Source organism: Rousettus aegyptiacus, unplaced genomic scaffold (assembly GCF_014176215.1).
Source record: "Rousettus aegyptiacus isolate mRouAeg1 unplaced genomic scaffold, mRouAeg1.p scaffold_m13_p_1, whole genome shotgun sequence".
Classification (NCBI taxonomy): Eukaryota; Metazoa; Chordata; class Mammalia; order Chiroptera; family Pteropodidae; genus Rousettus; species Rousettus aegyptiacus.
The window spans coordinates 69,235,400-69,257,003 of NW_023416284.1; the positions used below are offsets into that span (position 1 = coordinate 69,235,400).

The following is a 21,604-nucleotide window of genomic DNA, read 5'->3' on the forward strand; positions in this document are numbered from 1 at the left end:
CACACCAATATTATATACACATATTATAAACAAAGATAAAAGAGGAAATTTATGGTTTAAGCAGTTATGTGTCAAACAACAATGAGTCATGTAAAAGATAAGTCTCACTATGTGCTAAACAATACCTAAACAATTAGATTTTCCAGCAAGTGATGATTCAGAAGTAGGTGGCCACCCACACAAAGAATCATTCTCTTTAGGACTCTCTACCAGTATCACTCTTTACTGGTCTAACACCCCTGTGTATAAGGAAGGTTATCTTTACTGGCTGATAGAAAAATCTACCTTCTCCTTCCAAGACCGCTGTAACCCTTAATAGATTTCCTAAGTGGTCTAAAAATGACGAAAGAGAGAAAAATATTAAAAAGTATATCACTCAGTCTAAAAAAGTCTTAACACACATCAAGTCATGGTTTCATTTTAATTTTTTTGTCTTTTCCACAGAATCTCAAGTTAGGTGATAAGGTTCAAATTATGTCACTTACCTTAGAGTCATAAAAAAATGAAACAGTGGTGAAAGAAGAGTAATGCAATTATAACCTGATGGGTTACATCTGGCAATATCTACTACAACATAAGTTGAAACATTTGTAAACTTTCATAAAGCTAGAGAAGCACATATGTAAAGTGCTACTTAGAAGACTACTATAATTTATCAAGAAGACTAAAATTGTAAACAATTATAGATACTCTTACCTTGAAAAGACTGTTTGGCTCTATCTACTAATTCATCAATTGGATAACTGGCCAAATTTCCTCTAGCATGTTTAGTTTTGCAGTAGGTACAAGCATTGAGACACCTGTTCAAATAATAGCAAAGATTAAGCTCAAATTTTAAGGACAATGCACACTTAACCAGGCACAGGTATTTGCAATTATTTAAGTTTCAACTATTCAAGAATCATTGTAAAAATCACATATTAACTTCAAATACACATATCCATGAGGAACAAAGATAATAAATGCTTACAATGACAAATCAAAAGAAATTCAAGATCCATATTGTTTTTAAACCACTGACATTTCTTTGGCCATCATAAAACTAAAATTTTAGTATCCCTTATATATACCATATTATTCAGAAATGATAAAGCATATTCATTTAACTTTTAGCTGATATAATACACAGGCATCCTTAGAATTTTCAGATATTTTTTCACCTTAAAATCAGAAAAATATATAAAAATTATCTAATAAATATTCTCTAGGATGATATTAGTCAAAGTAAAGAAGTAAAATGACAATATTAGTTTTGAAAAATTAAAAAATAGTATTTCCCAGTAGTATTTAAATGTAATAATTGTCTGCTAAAAACTAAAATGTTGGTTCTACTCTTATAATTGAAAAGTAACATTTAAAAATTTTATTATAAAAAAAAAGAAACATAACAAAATAACCCCATGCCAAAAAGATAAGGCTCAGCAACACTGAAAAACAAAACAAAACAAAATCCCTTCAGTGATTCAATTGTTCTAATGAATAGCAAGGTTTTAGAAGGTCATTTTACAAATGCTTGAAAATTTCAAAGTGAGAAAAATTGAAGTTTTAATAATTATACCTGGCCAATGTGTGATTTTTGCATGGAACTCTTAAGTAACATATACATTTTGATTTTTATTGTTTAACTGACCACATAAGTCTTAAATAGCTAACGTTCCTTTGTTCCTAAGTCATTGACATTTAAAAAAAAAAATAAACTGTGGACTCTATTCTGTGAATAGAGGTTCTAGTCTCAGTTGTTGTACCTTCTCTTTTCAATTTCCATCCATTCTATAACAAAAAGAGAAAACTGTTTTATTGATGTTTCCTTCAGAGAATAACTCACTTTTGTTTAGCCTTGATTGAGCACCAGATGCATTTCTAGATGTTTTATGCAAATTATCTCACCTGAGCTGGGTGTTACTATCTCCATCTTACAGAGGAAGAATCTATTTCAAAAAAGTCATAATATAATTGATATCACAGAAATATGAAGGATCATAAGATAGTACTATGAACAATTAAATGCCAACAAATTAGACAACCTAGAGGAAATGGTTAAATCCTAGAAACATACAATCTACCAAGAATGAATCATGAATAGAAAATCTGAAAAGGTCAATAATGAGTAGGGAGACTGAATCAGTAATCAAACACTCCCAAACCAACAAAATCCCAGTATCAAATGGTTTCACTGGTAAATTTTATTGAACATTTAAAAAATTAATGCCATTCCTTTTCAAAACTTTCCAAAGAAATAGAAGAGGAGGGAACACTTCAAACTCGTTTTATAAGGGTGGTTATTACCTGTATATCAAAGCCAGAGACAAATACTACCAAAAAAAAAAAAAAAAAAGGAAGAAAGAAAGAAAACGATAGGCCAATATACTGTGTGAATGTAGATGTAAAAATTCTCAACAAAATGCTAGCAAACCAACTTCAATAGCACCTTAAAAGAATCATACATCCTGATTAAGTGGGACTCACCCTGCAAAATAAGGACAATTTAACATACAAAAGAAATTAATGTGAAACATCATATAAATAGAATGAAGGATAAAAAAATACATGATCTTCCCCACAGATGAAGAATGAGCATTTTATAGGATTTAACATCCATCTATGATAAAAAGAAATTCTCAACAAATTGGGTATAGAAGGAATGTATCTTAATATAATAAAGACCATATATGACAAGCTCACAGCTAACATCATACTCAAGGGTGAAAGGTTCAAAGTTTCTCCTCAAAGATCAGAAACAAGAAAAAGGTGTCCACTCATACCACTCCTACTCACATATCTTGGGAAGTCCTAGCCAGAGTAATCAGGCAAAAAAAAAAAAAAAAAAAAAAAAAAAAAAAAAAAAATTAAAGCCATCTGAAATAGAAAAGAAGAAATAAAACTATCTCTGTTTGCAGATGATATGATATTATATATATAAAATCCTAAAGATCCCCCCCCCAAAAAAAACCTGTTGGATTTAATCAAAAAATTCAGCAGTCACAGGATACAAAATCAAAACAATCAGTAGCACTTCTATACACTTACAACAACTGATATAAAAAGAAAAAAGAAAATTATCCCATTTACGAAAGTATCAAAAACAATAAAATATTTAGGAATAAATTTAACCAAAGAGGTAAAAGATCTGCACACTGAAAATTATAAAACGTTAATGCAAGAAATGGAAAAGAAAAAAAAGCCACAAATAATTTGAGAGATATCCTGTGCTCATGGACTGGAAAATTTAATTTTATTAAAATGTGCATACTACCCATCTATAGATTCAATGCAATCCCCAGTAAGATTTCAATGGCATTTTTTTTTTACAGGGAAAAAAAAAAATCCTAACATTTTTTTGGAACCACGAAAGACACCAAATAGCCAAAGCAATCCTTAGAAAGAAGAACAAAGTTAGAGGCATCACAATTCCAGATTTCAAACTATATTATTCAAAATACTATAGTACTGCCATTAAAAAAAAAAAAAAAAAAAGACAAATACAGCAGTGGAAGAGAACTAAGGGCCCAGAAATAAATACATGCATACACAGTCAACTAATACTTCACAAAGGAGCCAAGAATATTCGATGGGAAAAAGAGAGTCTACTCAAAAAATGGTGCTAGAAATTTTGAATCTTTATGTGGGAAAAAGAAAGCAAGGAAGAAAGAAAGAAACTAGATCACTAACTTACACCACTCACAAGAATTAACTCCAAATGGTTTAAAGATTTAAGTGTGAGACTGGAAACCACACTCCTAGGGGGAAAACAAACAAACAGGAGAAAGTTCCTTGACAGTGGTCTTGGTCTCAAAATGATTTTTTGAATATGACACCTAAAGCACAAGCAACAAAAGTAAAAATAAACAAGTGGGACTAAGTCAAACTAAAAAGAAATGCTCAACAAAATGAAAAGGCAACCTATGAAATGCGAGAAAATACTTGCAAAACATTCATTTAATAAGTGATTCACAATATACGATTCCCAAAAAAGGGATTCATAATATTTGATAAAAGGTTAATATCCAAAATATATAAGGAACTGATACAACTCAATAGCAAAAATAAATAAATAAATAAAAATAATCCAACTAAAATATGGCCAAAGAATCTGAAATTTTTCTACAGAAGATATTCAAATGGCAAACGGTACATGAAAAGATGTTCGGTGTCACTAACCATCAAGGAAATGAAAATCAAAGCCACAATGAATATCACTTCACATCTTAAAAAGGCCATTTACCAAAAAGATGAGAATTAACAAGTGCTGGTCAGGATATGAAGAAAATCCATGTAAATTATTGGTGGGAATATAAATTGTACAGCCGCTATGAAAAACAGCACAGAGTTTCCCTATAAAATTAAAATCAGAACTGCCACATGATCCAGCAATTTGACTTTTGGGTATTTATCTAAAGAAAACAAAAACACCAATTTAAAAGGATATATGCACCCCCATGTTCACTGCAACACTATTTACAATAGCCAAGATATGGAACAACCTAAATGTCCACAGATAGATGAATGGATAAAGAAAATGTGGTATATATATATATACACAATGGAATATTATTCAGCCATAAAAAGGAAATCCTTCCATTCGTGACAACATGGATGGACCCTGAAGAATTATGCTTAAGTAAAATAAGTCCAATAAATAAAGACAAATACCGTATGATCTTACTTATATGTAGAATCTAAAAAAACAAGAACTCATGAAAATAGAGAACAGACTGATGGTTGCCAGAGGGTGAGAATGGAGGTGGGGAGAGGTGAAGATGGTCTAAAGGTACAAACTTCCAAGTATAAGATAAATAAGTTCCAAGATGTAATGTATAGTGTGGTAATTATGATTATCAATACTGCATTGTGTATTTGAAAGGTGCTGAGAGAGTAGGAAAGAAACTGTTACTATGTAAGGTCATACAAACATTTCACAATATATACATATATCAAATCATTATGTTGTACATCTTAAACTTATACAGTGTTATATGTCAATTATATCTCAGTAAAATGGGAGGGGATATCAGATAAGTAGCTTGATCAAGACCTGTAACAGCTGAAATTTAAATCTAGACCCACCAAATTTCAAATCCCACACTGTTTTTATACCAAGAGGCCTCCCCAGAATAAATGTCTATCAAACACTCTAGCTATATACAAATGCAGATAAGAGGCAATCATCCAACATGACATATCAAATAACATAGCATACATATTAAAAGATATAGCCAACACTCATCATTCTGTGTATGAAGCTATTTGTTGAAAACACATGTGTTTCTCTTTTTTACTCTCTGGAAGTCTAAGGCTAGGCTTTTTGTCCATCCACTGGCCCAAACCAGTTATTTCATCCTTATTGTTTACAAGTTCTGCGGCAAATTTTATCATGTTGTTTGACTTGATGTGTTTTTAAAATTCTACCACTCAGGTTCTCAAATCTGGTTGCCCTCACTGCACTCCTCCTCACCTCAAGTGGCTCCATGATCTGCCCCATGTATCAGGCCCCGCCATTCATTCACCCATGATTCCTCGTCATGATCGACATTCACTCAAATTTATCAGCATCCATCTGGGACTCCGCTTTTTCTCTCTCTCCTGATACTATTTTAGTCTCCTGATTCCTTTCTCTTATTTCTAATACCAATGGAGAGATGCCTAAGTTAAGTGGACAATTGATAGAAACTACTACTATTTCTGACTTAAGCTGTTTCTTAGAACTGTTGTAAGAGACACCAGCCTGGAAAAGAAGAAAGAAAAAAGAAAAAGGGAAGCAAAAGATGTATTTTAAACATTTATCATATAAACGAATTAATGCATGTAAAGCACTAAGAATAGTGTCTGCATATAGTAAGTGATCAGTAAATGTTGGCTGACGGTTGATTAATATGATTGTTCTAAACAGTTCTGTAAGAAAAGAATTATGCATTATCATGTTCCAGCTGTATCTAACTTTACAAAACAGATGTGTTACGATAGGTAGGCTTAAATCAACTGTGGAAACTAAATCATATTTTCCTACTGGTTCACTTAATAAAAGTGGACATGTATCTCCCATGGAATTAAAATGTACTAAAAAACAAAGTGATACTTGGAACATTTATAATAATGAAAATAAGCCAGTATAGATATTACATTAAGAATTCAAAATATTCGTCACTAAACTGCTCCACTGGGGTTAATTAGGGTTGTTGTGATAAAGTTTTGAAGTTCTAAACGCTTTATTGTGTAAGATGTGTTCATCCTTATCTGAAGTTATCAAAATATATTTTATTACTTCAGTAAAGTAAAAATTTCTATAGCATCTTTAAGTATGGCATAACGGCACTAATCAAGCATTAAATCTGCTATGTCTTATGTTTAAAAAGCAGAGCTTTGTTATAATCTACAGGGAAAATATGCAGTACAAAATCAAAAGAATGAGTTTTTTTAATGCTATTTGGTTTAAAAAACAATTTTCTCAATCATAAAAAACGATGACGACCAACAATTTTGACATGACAAGCCTTCAATAAAATAAAGGGATTCATCAGAGAAACTTTTAGTAGAGAGTTTCAGTTTTCTGTAAACAATTAAATAATTGTCTAAGAGTAACACTGAGCCAGTTTCTTCAATCATCAGAAAACAAAAGATCTTTCAAGATAGACTGTTGACAGCCAAAACCAAAAAAGAAGATGGCTACTGAACTACAAGGAAGATGCAAAATCCTGAACAAACCTAGACTGTTGTGATGGAAGCATAAAGCTAGCACACCGCACTAATCTTTGTGCTGGTTGTTATATGGCCACAGGCCAAGAAAGAACTAAAAACCTCAAAGGCAGAGAAATATCAGGCATTCAATTCAGAAGTTTAACACTGAAATCTGAAAAAGCATTTGTGGTAAAATATTTTTAAATTACAGAAAATAAATAAAATAACTATGAATTTTCATAAATTAAAATATTTCAGAGGATTCAAGTGCATAACAACATGTAAACTTAATACTTGAACCACATAAAACAAATTCAAACTGAAAGTTTTAATATATTGTTTTTTTTTTCTTTTAAAGAACATCTTTAAATATTACAAGTTCTGGAATAATTTAAAAATCAGAGTTATACTTTTAAAAATTGACCCATACTGATATATTTTTTTCTGGAAGAAAAAAGCCTGATTGTTGCACTGGTGACTTCTACCAAGCATGTACAGAACAAATACCACCTTTCTTAAACTTCTCCAAAAAAACTGAAGAGGAAGAAACACTTCCTCATTCTATAAAGACAGGATACTAAAGCCACATAAAGACACTGCAAGACTAGAAAACTACAGACCAATATCCCTTTATGAACACGTATGTGAAAATCCTCAACTAAATACTACCAAACAGAATTCAGCAACATATTAAAAGAATTATATACCATGACCAAGTGAGATTTATTCTTGGAATGCAAGAATGGTTCCAAATATGAAAATTGATCAATGTAATACACCACAACAATAGAATAAAAGGGGGCTGGGGGGTTATATGATCATATCAATTACCGCAGAAAAAGCATTTGACAAATTTCGACAGCCTTTTATTATAAAATATATATATATATATCAACAATCTAAGAATAGAAAGAAACTTAACATAATAAATCCATATATAAAATACCCACAGTGAACATCATGCTTACTGGTAAATGACTGAAGGTTTTTCCTCTAAGATCAGGGAAGAGGAAAGGATCCCCACTTTTACCACTTCTATTCAACACGGTACTGAAAGTTCTGAGCAATTAGGCAAGTGAAAGAAATAAAATGCATCCAAATTAAAAATAAGTAAAATTATCTCTACAGATGAATGATTTTATATATAGAAAATCCTAAAAATTCCAGAACAAAAAAAACCTGTTAGGACTAATAAATGAATTCAGCAAAACTGTAGGATACAGCATGACTATACCAAAAAAAAAAAAAAAAAATCAGTTGCATTTCTATTTACAAACAATGGAAAATAAGAAGAAACATTTACAAAATCAATTCCATTTACAATAGCATCGAAAAAATGTATAATATTTATAAATTAACATAGCCAAAGAGGTGAAAGACTTAAACAATAAAAACTATAAAACACTGCTGAAAGAACATGAAGACATACAAATGGAAGCATACCCAATGTTTACAGATTGGAATACTTAATATTGTTAAAATGTCAATATTTCCTAGTGACAAAAAGAAATCCAACTATGGGAGGTGAACACACAATGTAAATATATATATGCCTTACTGTTAAATGTATAGCTGAAACTTACTGGATTTCGTTAACCAATGTCTCCATAAAAAAAAAAATTAATTAATAATTTTAAAAGTCAGTATTTCCCAAAATGATCTACAGATGCAATGCAATCCTTATCAAAATTCCAATGATGATTTTTGCAGAACTAGAAAAGCCCATCCTAAAATTCATACGGAATCTGAAGGGACTCCTAAATAGTCAAACAATCTTAACAAAGAATAAAAAATATCTGAGGACTCACATTTCCTTATTTCAAAACTTTCAACAAAGCTACATTAATCAAAACTGTGTGGTAAAGGCCTACAGATATCGATATATAAATCAATGGAATAAAATGGAGGGCCCAAAAATAAATCCTTATATACATGGTCAAATGATTTTCGACAAAGGTGTCCAGAATATTCAATGAGATAAAGAGAGCCTTTTCAATAAATGGTGCTGGAAAAACCATATATTCACATGTGAAAGAATGAAGCTGGTCCCTTATCTAACACCATACACAAAAATTAACTCAAAACAGATTGAGAATCTATATGTAAGACCTAAAACAATAAAACTCTTAGGAAAAAAATAAGACAACATTTTCATGGACTTGGCAATGATTTCTTGGATATGGCACCAGAGGCACAGGAAACAAAAGAAAAAAACAACAGATAAACTGAACTTCAGGGAAATTTTTTAAAATTTTAAATCAAAAGACAGTATCAGAGTAAAAAGGTAACCCACAGAATCAAAGATAATATTTGCAAATCATACACATGATAAGAGATAATATCCAGGATACATAGAGAACTCCAAAAACTCACTACCAAAAAAAAAAAAAAAAGATTCAAAAATGGGCAAAAGACTTGAATAGATATTTCTCTAAAGATATACAAACAGCCAACAAGCACATGAAAATATACTCAACAGCATTAATAATTGAGGAAATAGAAATCAAAACTATTAGATACCACCTCATACCTATAAGGATAACTGCTATTAAAAAAAAAAAAAACAAGTTTGGGAGAATATGTGACGTAGATGGAACCCTGGTGCACTGCTAATGGTAATGTAAAATGGTACAGCAGCTGTGGAAAATAGTATGGTGTTTTCTCAAAAAATTAAAAGTAGAACTATGACATGATCCAGCAATTCCACTTTTAGGAATATACCCAAAAGAATTGAAAGCAGCGACTCAAAAGAGATATTTGTACACTCATATCCATAGCAACAGTAGCAACAGACAAGTGTCTATCAATGAATGAATGGTTAAGTAAAAATCAATGAAATATTATTCAGCTTTTAAAAGGAAGGAAATTCTGCAATATGCTACAAATGGGTTAACTCTGAGGACATTAGGCTAAGTGAAATAAGCCAGTCACAAAAAGGAAAAGACTGTATGATCCCATTTCTATCAGGTACTTGTAGTAGTACAATTCAGAAAGTAGAATGGTAGCTGCCATGGGCTGGGGGAAAGGGGAGAATGGGGACTTAAGGTCTAATGGGTAGTTTCAGTTTTATCAGATGAGAAGACTTATGGGGATGATGCTGGCGATGACTGCACAACGTTAATGTACTTAATACAACTGAACTATACACTTACAAATGGTTAAGATGGCAATTTTTATGTTATGTTTTACCAAAATTTTTTAAATGGTTAAAAAGAATGTATGATTACTTGTGTGCTTAATAGTCTTAGTAGAATACAATTTATTTAAGGAATAGGCACGTATCTTACTCATTTTACTATCTGCTGTAGCATCTAACATAGTGCCTTTTATACCATTAAAAAATCAATAAATACTCAAAGTTATTGGTGATTTCATAATGGACAAGACCAGATGTTAAGCCAATACTCTGTTACAGAACCAGGAGCAGCGCTAAGCAGAAATACGGGCTGGCGATTTTAACTGTATCTGCTTGGTGAAAAAATCCAGTAAGATACAACAAAGCAGAGAAAAGGAATTCAGGAATGGAGAATGCACAGAGCGATAATACAGATTTGCCAGGCAAGAAAATTGGCATTCCTATCTTCAAGGTTAGGCAGATGGAAACTAGAGCTTGAAAACTATAAAGCCAGGGACCCTACATAGGATATAAACACAATACAGTGTGTACACCACACCAAATATACAACAAGAGAAATCAAAGGGCCAACTTATCCATCAAGACCAGCTCTCTTCAATATAACTACCTGTACATTTTCCATCAGCAGTCCCAGACTCTGGGATGTCACAGAGGAATACATTTAAAGGCACATACTTAAAACTGGCCACCAAATAGGGTGCCACTTTTTCCTGTGCCAAGTAAAAACATTTTTAAAAGTTAAACTACCCGGTACTGTCATTATTTTATTAAAACTGCCTATTTTAACATCAAAGTAGGAGAAGTATCATGATGTAGGATCACGCATGTAGTTTCAAGCAAAACTTATTACAGTTTCCTTATATTTCTCATTTCACCAGAGACCAGCAAGACGTTCATCAAGGTCTACAGATGATTCTATAACATTTACCCAAGTTTCCTTACATTTCTGGAATCTTTATAATCAAAGATATACAGCTAAAAATAGTAAGAAAATGGATTTAACTGAATATTAACCAAAATCAGCTAACATATCAACTGCAACATAGAAGAAATATAATTAATAAGTAACAATAATCATTCCGGTTGAATTTTCAAAGTGTAGTTAGTGGATGACTCCCTGAGACAAAGTCCCACACTCATAATAGCAACAACTGTTTCTGAATGTATTTACCAAAACAGCATAGTGAAGGCACGTATTTTTCTAAAAATTTTCTTCTATTCTACCTATATTGCTACTTTTAGTTGTATAAAACAATGGCAGTGGTACAAAAAATTAAGGCTAAGCTATTATCTGTATCTTTCAAAGACAGCAGTGGAGACAGCTTCACCACATAATAGTTGCTAGTGAAGCAAAAAATACCTGATTGGCTATTAGAGCTGGAGACCCCATACAAAATGACTTTGTGCTACAATTTAAATTATCTTATGAATATCCAGGCTGAAAAAGAAACAGGGATTCTGAAGGCAACTACTTATCTCCTACCAGTAGGGGATTTTATTTACACAATGTGTATATAAATCATATGTATACATAGGATTTATCCTTTTAAAATATAATTCTGTCATGTAAGATGTTTTCCCAATATAAAGTTTAAAAAGCAATAACAAATATCCTTTCAAAAATAATATAACCAAGTAGATGTACACTTGTATCTATATAAGTACACACACACACACGCACACGCACAGGAAGTTTCCCCACTTCTATTCCTAAAGGTTCTCTACATTTTGGACTTTACTATTTGGCGAGTTTTTTTGTTTGTTTGTTTGTTTGTTTTTGCTTTGCTTTTTTAGGTACAGATACCTGACCCCCTTATCAAACTTACTGAATCAGGATATATAAGATTGTAACCAAGGCATATGTATCTGAAAAATGGTACTATTATTATATGCCTGTGTTGAAGCCAAATTTATGTAATGATAACATTACAAATAACATTTATTTACTTCCTGTGGCTTAACAGTTAACACCATCTGTTACTAAACTAAGGAAAGACTAACCTAAGGGTTAACCTCCTAAAGGTTTGACTAACCACATGCTAAATATACCAACCAAAAATAATCTGAATATAGTAAAAAGTAAAGGAGTCTCAGCAAGGAAAACTATTGTTTTTGCTTCCTCAGTGGTTTTAGAGGATGACGTCTGCTGGGGTAAAATCTCACAGGAAACACTGGTTGAAGCTAATTCTATAACATATAACAGGTACCATGTTTTGGTGCCTGGGATAAAAGGTATTGTTCTAACACTGGTCAAAACATCCTGGGAAAAGAAAAGAAAAAAATCTTACATTTCAATCATGTTGAAACCAGAAAGCAAAATTCAGATAATTTTCTAACCTGTGTGGGAAAATAACGTAAATTGTTTGGGTTGAATAATGTTGTAATTATATAATGAAGAGAGAGGAGGTGTTCTAAATTGAAAAGTAGTGCATAAGCATTTGTGCAATTACTCACCATTTTAATTTTAATAAATTCTCCAAATCTGAGAGTTATTATTCAAATTAACATTATAATAATAAAAGTAAAATTCAACCCTGTCTTTACCTTTTGAAGATTACTACCTAAAGCAGGGCAATGACAAAATACCATTTATCGAAGATAAAAAGAAGGAGCTAACAGGTCCTTAACGTACAGTCACTGGCCATCAAGCTGACTATCCAAACTTCGTTACAGAAAAGCTTTTCCCACATAGGCCTCAGGTGCACGACAGTTTAGTTTATCTTCTTCACACACATCACACCTTATTTCTTTGACTATAAGAATCCCTACTGATTCAATAACAGCTCTTTTTCTGTATTGGGATGAGGGGAGGGGGGAATGATAAAAGCTACTACCCCTCCCCCTTTAAATATAGAATTCAATCCAATACAAAGAACCATGCTTTTTACAGAAACATTAGGACAGAAAAGGTAAAAATGTATCACAGATGGAGGAAGTATGTCAGTTTAAGAACTCAAAGAGGAACGCTAAAGAATTGTTTTAGAGATGAGCAATATACCAGTCTTGGGGAACTTCCTTCCCAAGAGGCTGTGATATCCAGGGGGTGTACCTCTGAAGGAACCACACTTGCTAAAGGCAAAAGCAAATGGTATGAAACCTCTGGCTCCTCAGTAGGGCTAGAAATACAGGTATACGCCAAGGTACGAAAGGTTTCTTTTGTTTAAAAGAATTGATCAATGTAATACAGTAAGAAAGTTTATTAAAATAGTAGAGATCAGGTCAGGTATCTGAATGACCACAGCCTTCAAACAATACAAAACAAATAATAGGAAATACTACTTCCTAGCATTTGCCAGAGTAGATTCCTTTCCTATACTTAAATGTTTGGTTTGTTTTTCAAAAGATTCTACTGGAAATTCTTCCTTATATTTCCAAATATCTCTTGTCTTACGTGACTTCTTTTTTTCCTAAAGAAAATTATTTAATTTTAAGATTTATCAAGATAAAATCATTCAAGTTTGGGACTTTCATAGATTATTGATGAGAGTAACGATTGGTATAACTTTACTGAAGACAAATCTGCTAATATGTGTTAAAAAGCCTCACGATGTTTCCTCCAAGAACTCTATTTCTAAGCTAACAAACATCTTATTTTTAAAATGTTCAATCTGTATATAAGGTATGAAGAGATAATCTTTCCAAGTCCAGATTCTTCAAAATAAAACACCATTGCTGACATAATAAAAAATGGTAAGCTAATAGTTATACAATGGTTCTTGTGTACAAGGCATTAGTTTAAGCACTATACATATCATCCTTATAGCAACCACATAAATTGTTTTTTATTGTCCTTTTACAGATAAGAAGCTGAAATAGAATGAGACTAAAGTAACTTATTTAAGGCTTAGTAATGATGGTGGGGCTGGGATTTGAAACTAAGAAGCCCTGTGTCATACTACTCACTATACAAAATCAAAATTTGCTATAAAACACGATTCCACCAATGCTCTCATATCCTTGACCAAATATCATATCCTAAGGCACCTAACTTTCACCATTATAAGAGAAAAATACCATAAAAAGCGACTGAAACATATATAACACACGGTAAATTCTCAAAGAAACTATATTTTTCAATCTTTTCATTACTGAGAAAATAAACAACTTTTTTTATCCCTTACTTATAGAAAAGCCACTTGTTAGCTACAAATAAATGTTAACTTGAAACAGCTGTAGACCCTGCAGAGTCACTATCCATCAGATGCATCCTCAAGAGGAACATTTACTCAAGGAACAACATTATCTATTTCTTTTCAATTGGAATGCCATTCGGCTTGCAAAAGCTTATCTGCAGTATAAGCTGAGTTTCTAGATATGGTTACCTTAGTGATGCTGCCTTATTTTTATAAGAAAATATCTAATACTATGAAAATTTATTATATTTGTAGAATAACTAAAATGCAGCAAATCAGCCTTTGTAAGCCAATTATCAATCTGATTTACTTCAAGTCTTTCCCACTGCCATTTCCTGAGATCACCTCCAACTTAATGACACAATTTCTTGCCCAACTCACTATGAAAAAGGTAGGTGTGGCCTATCCATGAGATATCCTCTCACTTCCTCTTTCCATTTTTCTGAGAGGAAAAGGAGACCAGAGCAGAAACCCATGAGGTATCTTTCCAACACTCAGGAAAAGGAAGAGGAGGAGGAAGAGGAGTTAATTCAAAGGATGCAAGGCACTCTCTCACACACCTCATTCTGATATGCATAGCATCTTTGTGAAGTATCCTTGGTGCAGGTAATAAAAGGTCCATTTTTTCAGATAAGAAAACTAAAGTTAAAAAAGGTTTATAGGTCACAGACTCCTTAAGAGTTAGGACTAGTGTTTACACCAAGCTCTTCCTACTTATAAGAAGTCTCAAGAGGTTTGTGGAGGAGGGGAAAGGGGAAATGCGGACCCTGTTTGATTGCTTAATATGTATTATTTTAATGAATAAGTATTTTAATAATCTTAACAGCTTTATTGAAGTAAAACTGACATACAATAAACTGCACAGATTTAAAGTGTGCAATTTGACAAGTGTTGACACATGAATACATCTGTGAAACCATCACTCCAATCAAGATAATGAACATATCCATCAACCGCAAAGGTTTCCTGTGTTTCTTTGTCATCTTTCCCACCAGTCACTCTATTACTTTCCCCTGAGTACCCAGTATCTGTTATTTAACTGTAAATTAGAATTCGTGTGAAATTAGTTGTCTATAATTTTATATAAACGGAACCATAGAATGTATATGCATTTTTGTGTGACTTCTTTCATACCTATTGTGCAGTGTATCAACAGTTTACTACTTTTATTTCTGAGGACTATTCCATAGATTCCACGCTTTGCCAACCGCTCCCCGTGAGGCCATGACACTAGGGGGCAATAGAGGGAGACAGAAAGTCCAGACAGTGGAAGAGGGATTTGCTTTTTATTTGCTTCCAGTCCCATCAGTGACTCGAGTTTCTAGCCCTCACAGGGAGAGCTCAGTTAGTGCTGGCACATCTAGTGCCTTAAATCTCATGATCACTTTAAGCATTTATTATGGCTGCTTCAAGTAAAAAAAAAAAAAATTTAAATGGTATAAAAATTAAGAATGATGAAAGGTGTTGCCTACTTCTTCTAACCTAGATAAAGATAAGCTTAGGCTAAAAGGAGAGAGGAGAGGAAATAGATCTTCTGATATAAGAAGTCCTCTCTGCCTCTATAACCCTCAAAAAAGCTAAGTCTAGTAATGTGGACTCCAGTAGGTTAAAAACAAAAACAAACTAAACAAACAAAAAAGCGAAATTGTGGAAAGGTTTATGAAAAGAGGCCAGGAAGTTAGAGATTCCATAGGAGATGAGACTAGAGCCCTGAACACACCTAATCCCCACCCCCACAGCTGTCCTTTCCCAAGCACCTCCAGCTAAGAGGCATATCCTACCTAGTCTAACAAAGAAGATAATACACTTTACTGTGAAAATACAATTGAGATGCAGCCAAAGGCATGAACAAGCAGAGGCCAAGATAGGGCAGTGACCTTTAACTTAAGGTCCCAAGATATGGGTGGAGGCTTCAAGCTCTATCACCAGGCAAAGTCTCTGAATTTACTTACTGCAAATGGGAATGACCATTAACCAACTAGTAGTCCATTTAGTTTTTAAGGAAGCTGATTTGCCAAATCACAAAAGCCTGCTAAATGTCTAAGCAAACAGTTCTTAAACTACAAAGTACGTTCAATGTTCTGGAAGATGTTGTTAAAGGACAGATTACAGGAGCCCCTATTCTGATTCAATAGGTCTAGGGTGACACCCAAGAATTTGCTAGCCAGGTCAAGCTAATGCTGTTGATCCTCAGGCCACAGTGAGGACCATGGGTCTGAGACAACCTAAGATCCCCAATCCAACCTCACACTCTCTGTGAGAGAACTACTAGAAGTCACAGTTCCCAAATGGGTGGCCCTTCACAAAGGCCACCTCAGGTGTGCCATAAAGACAAGGAAAAAGGAGACACCCTGAATAGAATCTTGAGTAGTATCTCAACTTTCTTGGAATGCTATAATCATGCTCAACTTCATATAATCATTGTAAAGTAGAACAGAGGTATAGGACAAAAGATACATTGAACTTTTCTTTGTCACTGGATTACTTTTACTTGTCTGGAGGAAGGGGAAAAGGATTCGTACCTCTACTATAATTAATTTATTTTTGCTAGTTATCATTCTAAAATTAAGTAAAAAAATTTCAACTGTAATGACTTTGGTTGACAAAGTAAAGAGCGACAAACCTACTGTTAAATTCTAGTTACATAAATCAATCATTATCATATTCACACTGAAAATAATTTAGCCAAGGACCTAAAGGTATACAATAGTGTTTGCTGACCTACTGTCTCTGCCATGCATTTGAAATCAAAATTATTAACGCCAGTCTGCTTCCATACTTTCAGTATGGAAGAACATGAGGTAAAATATTTGATGCTACTTTTGTGTTTTGTCATCTCAGTCTTTTGGTAAACTTAAAAAATGATACTGTTTTTCAAGACTGTTGAACACAAAATTCTAAATATCCTAGCGTTACCTATTTTCATGTTAACCCATATGACTAGAGTTGAAGAATAACACCTTGCATTTCATCTACCCAAGGAAGTTTTAGTGGAATGATGAAACAAGTGAACAGGCCTAAGATCCCTAATATCTGTAATATAATATTCATTGTACTAAGTATGCAGAATTAAAATAAATCTGTTAAGGAGTAAATACTAGAACACTGACTTACTTTGAGGCTGTAATGAAATTTAATGATTCCAAGAAAAATGTACACAACACAAAATTCTACAGACAGTGGCAATATAAAATATGGTTTAGCCACCATGGAAAACAGTACGATGATTCCTCAAAAAATTAAACATACAATTACTATGTGATCCAGCCATTCCAATTCTGGGTATTGACATAAAAGAAGCTAAAACAGATATTTTTGTATACCAATGTTTATAGCAGTATTCTATATTGTATCCAAAATAGCCTCAAGGTAAAACAACCCAAAAGTCCCTGGATGGGAGCATATATAAACAAAATGTGGTATATACCTAACATTCCATATCAAATACTGATACCTACTACAACATGGATGAACCAGAGGAACAACTATTGAATGATTCCACTTATATGAGATACCTAGAATAGTCAAGTTCATAAACACAGAGGTAGAATGGTGGTTGCCAGAGGCTGGGGGTAGGGAGGAAGCAAAACTGGGGAATTATTGCTCAATGGGTACGGAGTTTCAGGTCTGGATAATAAAAAAGTTCTAGAGATGGATGGTGGTGATGGTTGCACAAAAATATGAATGTACTTAATGCCACTACACTGTATACTTAAAATTATTAAAAGATTAAATTTTGTTATGTGTATTTTACTACAAAAAACAAACAAAAAAAGAGTACAAGATTGGTTAATGATAATAACGCATCATAAAAGCTTCCAAATGAAAGTAAAATTCTATAGAGAATTTCAAAGAGTGCACAGATCATCTAGAGACCAACGATGAATCCCAGTTATAAACTCCTGCTAAATCTCAACACAAATATAATGAAACAGGAAACACAGTACTTTTTATAGAAATTAGCTTTCTGTCATCCCTATAATGATTGCCAACAAAATCCCATGTCTAAATATAATAAAAGTTTATTTAAAAAGCAGAAATTTTCTTGCACTATGAAGTTATCTTTCCCACACTAAAATAGAGCAACAGCAATTCCACATTTGTTGTTTGTATTTCATCACTGTTTTCAGACAGAATAAGAGATCTGCTGCCTACACACCATTTCTCAGCATCAACACCCATTTTCTTATGCAATTTTAAGTTCTGTTGGCAGGTTAAAGACATTTTTTCCAACCACAAACAAAAACTTCTTTTGATACTCTAAGTGAATGTTCAAGGAAATGTTCCCAATAAAAAAAAAAAAAAAGTCTATTTAAAACAATAATGTGGAAGTATATCAACAGTAAAGAAAACTTCAGTGGTAACTTAATAAAAACTTGAAGTTCTAGATATAAGACAGAAGACTTGGTAGCTACTTTGCTGAAAATCAGCTATCTTTATGTCTTCAACTAAAAATTTAGCAAATGTTAAAAGAACACAGAATGAGAAAAAGGCAGAATCACATTACTTAGGCTTCTATAACTCCATGGACAACTTTTTTTATGTTTTAATGATTAAAATACTACCTTGCAATAGCACTTGATAATGAAAAATGTCCAGCTTCAATTGTTCATTTCCTAAAAATTACAGGTTAAAAGTAGTTTGTAGTGGGAATTTTTAACACCAAAAAACTGAAATCCTATTACATACTCTTACTACATCATTAATACAATTTTGTGGTTATTAACACATCATTTGTAAAACTAGACAATTAAAGATGAACAGTGATAGCTAAGACCTATATGTACTTCCCGGGTAATGCCAAGCACTATTGTAAATACTTTATATATATTTACAATATATATAACCTTATGAGGTAGGTAATACTACATACCCTAATTTACAGAGAAGAAACTGAGGCATGGAGAAATAAAGTGATTTCACAAACATCACACAATTGGTTCAGTGGTAGAGCTAATATATTAGCCTAGACAGTCTGACTACCAAATCCATTCTTTTAGCCATTACACATAACTACCTGTCATAATATATTGGGGAAATAAAGATGATTTTGATAATGTTGAATAAGTTCTTCAGTAACAGAAAATATTTTAATTGATATTAAATATTTTAATTGATATTAATCTGATAATCATACTGCTTTAAAAACTTTCTTTAAAAAAATAATGAGCTACTGCATTCCAAAGTGTAATTCACAAGATTAAACATATTAATGAAATCTAGATTTTTGGTACTGTCCGTGACCAAGGAAAAAGTAAGTCACATGTATTAAGGGCTACAATTTTTCTTTAACCTTTTTCTAACTCTGCAATTAATATACAAGTATAAAAACAAAATTAGTGCCAATAGGACCAGCAGTTTATTCAACTAAGAAATAATTATATTAACCTATAAAAGAATGAAAAATATAGATGACTAATCAAACCTTTATAAACAGACACAGAGTTAAAATTTTTAACACATTAGCTTCTAGATGCTGAGGTATAAGTAAGTTGTCCAAAATAATTAGAGGTTTGGAGGGAGGACGTAGTTCATGATCAGTATGACTCACATGTGTCTCACAGCAAAACAAAAACCACCAGACGTTTATCTCTTAAAAACAAAAGACACTGAGTCTGGCACCAGCCTGCCAAGCAAGAAATACCACGTGAGAGTCAGACACTCATGTGCTGTTTAAAAATAAAAAGAGAGATAGGCACATGATAAGTGATGACTTCTAAACCTGACCTCCTCTAAAATACACAATTCCATTTATAATCCCCCCCCACAAAATCAAAACACCTGAAAATAGCAAGCTTCACAAAAGAACCAAGAAAGAAAAACAAAAAGGAAACTTTATAAGTAAGATAATAAAATACCATACAGAAAGAAACTACTATATATAGGAGAGAAAACAGCTTTTTGTCACACTAACTGTATTCATTCGGCAGGCTTCCCTCCTCCCTGTATTAACATGAACTCGATGAGGCCAACCACTCTCTCTCTCTCCTCAAGACGACTGGGTGAGTCCACTGGCAGGGGGAACTGGCTTCTGTTTAGAGAAATTTTTACTGAAAACCCAGGTTTCTATCTGAAAGGACAAAAGCTGCAGATAGAATGAAGGTTATGACATCTATTCAAATGTGGATTCTGTTTAAAGAAGACATTAAATAATTACATGTAACAAAAACACATCTTTCAGAGCTAAACTCAGGTCCTATCTGTGAGTAAAGATAAAGTAGTTAATCCTGCACAAATGTAATGTAATATAGTAATCTCCTAAAAATGATCTAATAAATAGAATGGAGAGGAGATAAAAATCTACCAAAGAAATACCATAAAAATAGACTTAAGAGGGACTGGGAGCCTGTCTATGCAGCCTTCCATATATAGAAATTAGCAATACTTTTCATAAGCCATAACTAATAATCAACTTGAGTTAGTATCAGTAAACTGCGACCATTTAAAAATTCATTAACTAGACTTGTACTGTCAGCAACAAGTTTTAAAATATTTATAGTAAATACAGTCTGTCACTAAGGAATATGCTTTTATGTCACAAATATTGCCAAGAAGAATCAAGCCATTCTTTAAAAGTTCATGAGAGCTGTCATAAAAGCATTGGGTGTGACACATGTAATATTACTTATAACTTAAGTACCAAAACAAAACAAACAACTCCAACAAAAGTTCCTAAGCATTTATACTTTATTTCTGTGTGTACTTTGTCTTAGACTAGTAACGAATCCTTAACAAAGCAGTACCAGATCACATTTGAGCAGCACTGACTTAAAGCTCTAGTTCTATTTACTTAGCTTCTCACTTTTAACCCCTAAGAACCCAAAAGTCTCATCAGAACCCAGTTTGAAAACCTCTGGCTTACTAAATTAAGTTCAAATTATTATTCTGTCATTTAAATTATACATTCGAAACACACTTGGTGATCATATAAAAGATATATGGTGAATAAAAGTGATTAAACTAAAATGATAATACTTTTAAAAGAATGATCCAGGAGAGGAGAATGGTAAGGAACAAAGTTGAAGGAAGGAGAACCAGAAGAGGAGCTACCTGGAAGCTAAGGAAAAGGTGATTAAAGATGGAAAAAAGAATTAGCAAGTTCAGATTCTATCACAAGGTCAAGATGCGATTCATCCTCTCTCCATCCTACTCATTAGAAGAACTGGTAAGAAGTAACAGAAATACAACAATAAATTCAGCTAGAATTACTAATTAATTACAAACTATCTCCCAGAAGAGCTCTATGTTGCTTCTTTTTACTAATTATCAATTACAGAGCATTTTAACAGTCAAAAGTTTTTAAAATAGAAATAAGCAAACCATATCACTTCTCGATGAATGCCTCCAACACAAATGCACTTGTATGGGCATCTTGCTAACAGACTGTAAGGTGGCCCCATAATCACCAGCTCCTGGTACTCATGCCCTTGTGTAATCTCTTCCCCTTATGTATGGTGGGATCTGTAACTTAACTTCTAACCAATAAAATATGGCAAAGGTGATGGTACTTGTATAATTAAGTTATAAAACACTTATCTTGCAAGAAAACTCTCCTTTGCCAGCTTTGAACAAGCAAGCTGCCAAGCTGTAAGTTCTCTCGTGAAAGGGCCACATAGTAAGGAACTGAGAGTGGCCTCTGACTAACAGCCAGCAAGAAACTGAG

At 32.9% G+C, this 21,604-nt stretch overlaps 1 protein-coding gene across 3 annotated transcripts in view; it reads right to left on the reverse strand.

The window, feature by feature from the left end:
* CDKAL1 (CDK5 regulatory subunit associated protein 1 like 1) overlaps positions 1 to 21,604 on the reverse strand; it is a 626,461-nt gene that overhangs the window by 388,059 nt on the left and 216,798 nt on the right. For all 3 annotated transcript variants that reach the window (XM_036229008.1, XM_036229005.1, XM_036229004.1), the window contains exon 9: positions 697 to 800. In XM_036229008.1, the coding sequence (XP_036084901.1) occupies positions 697 to 800 (104 nt within the window). The remainder of the gene's footprint in view (positions 1 to 696; positions 801 to 21,604) is intronic.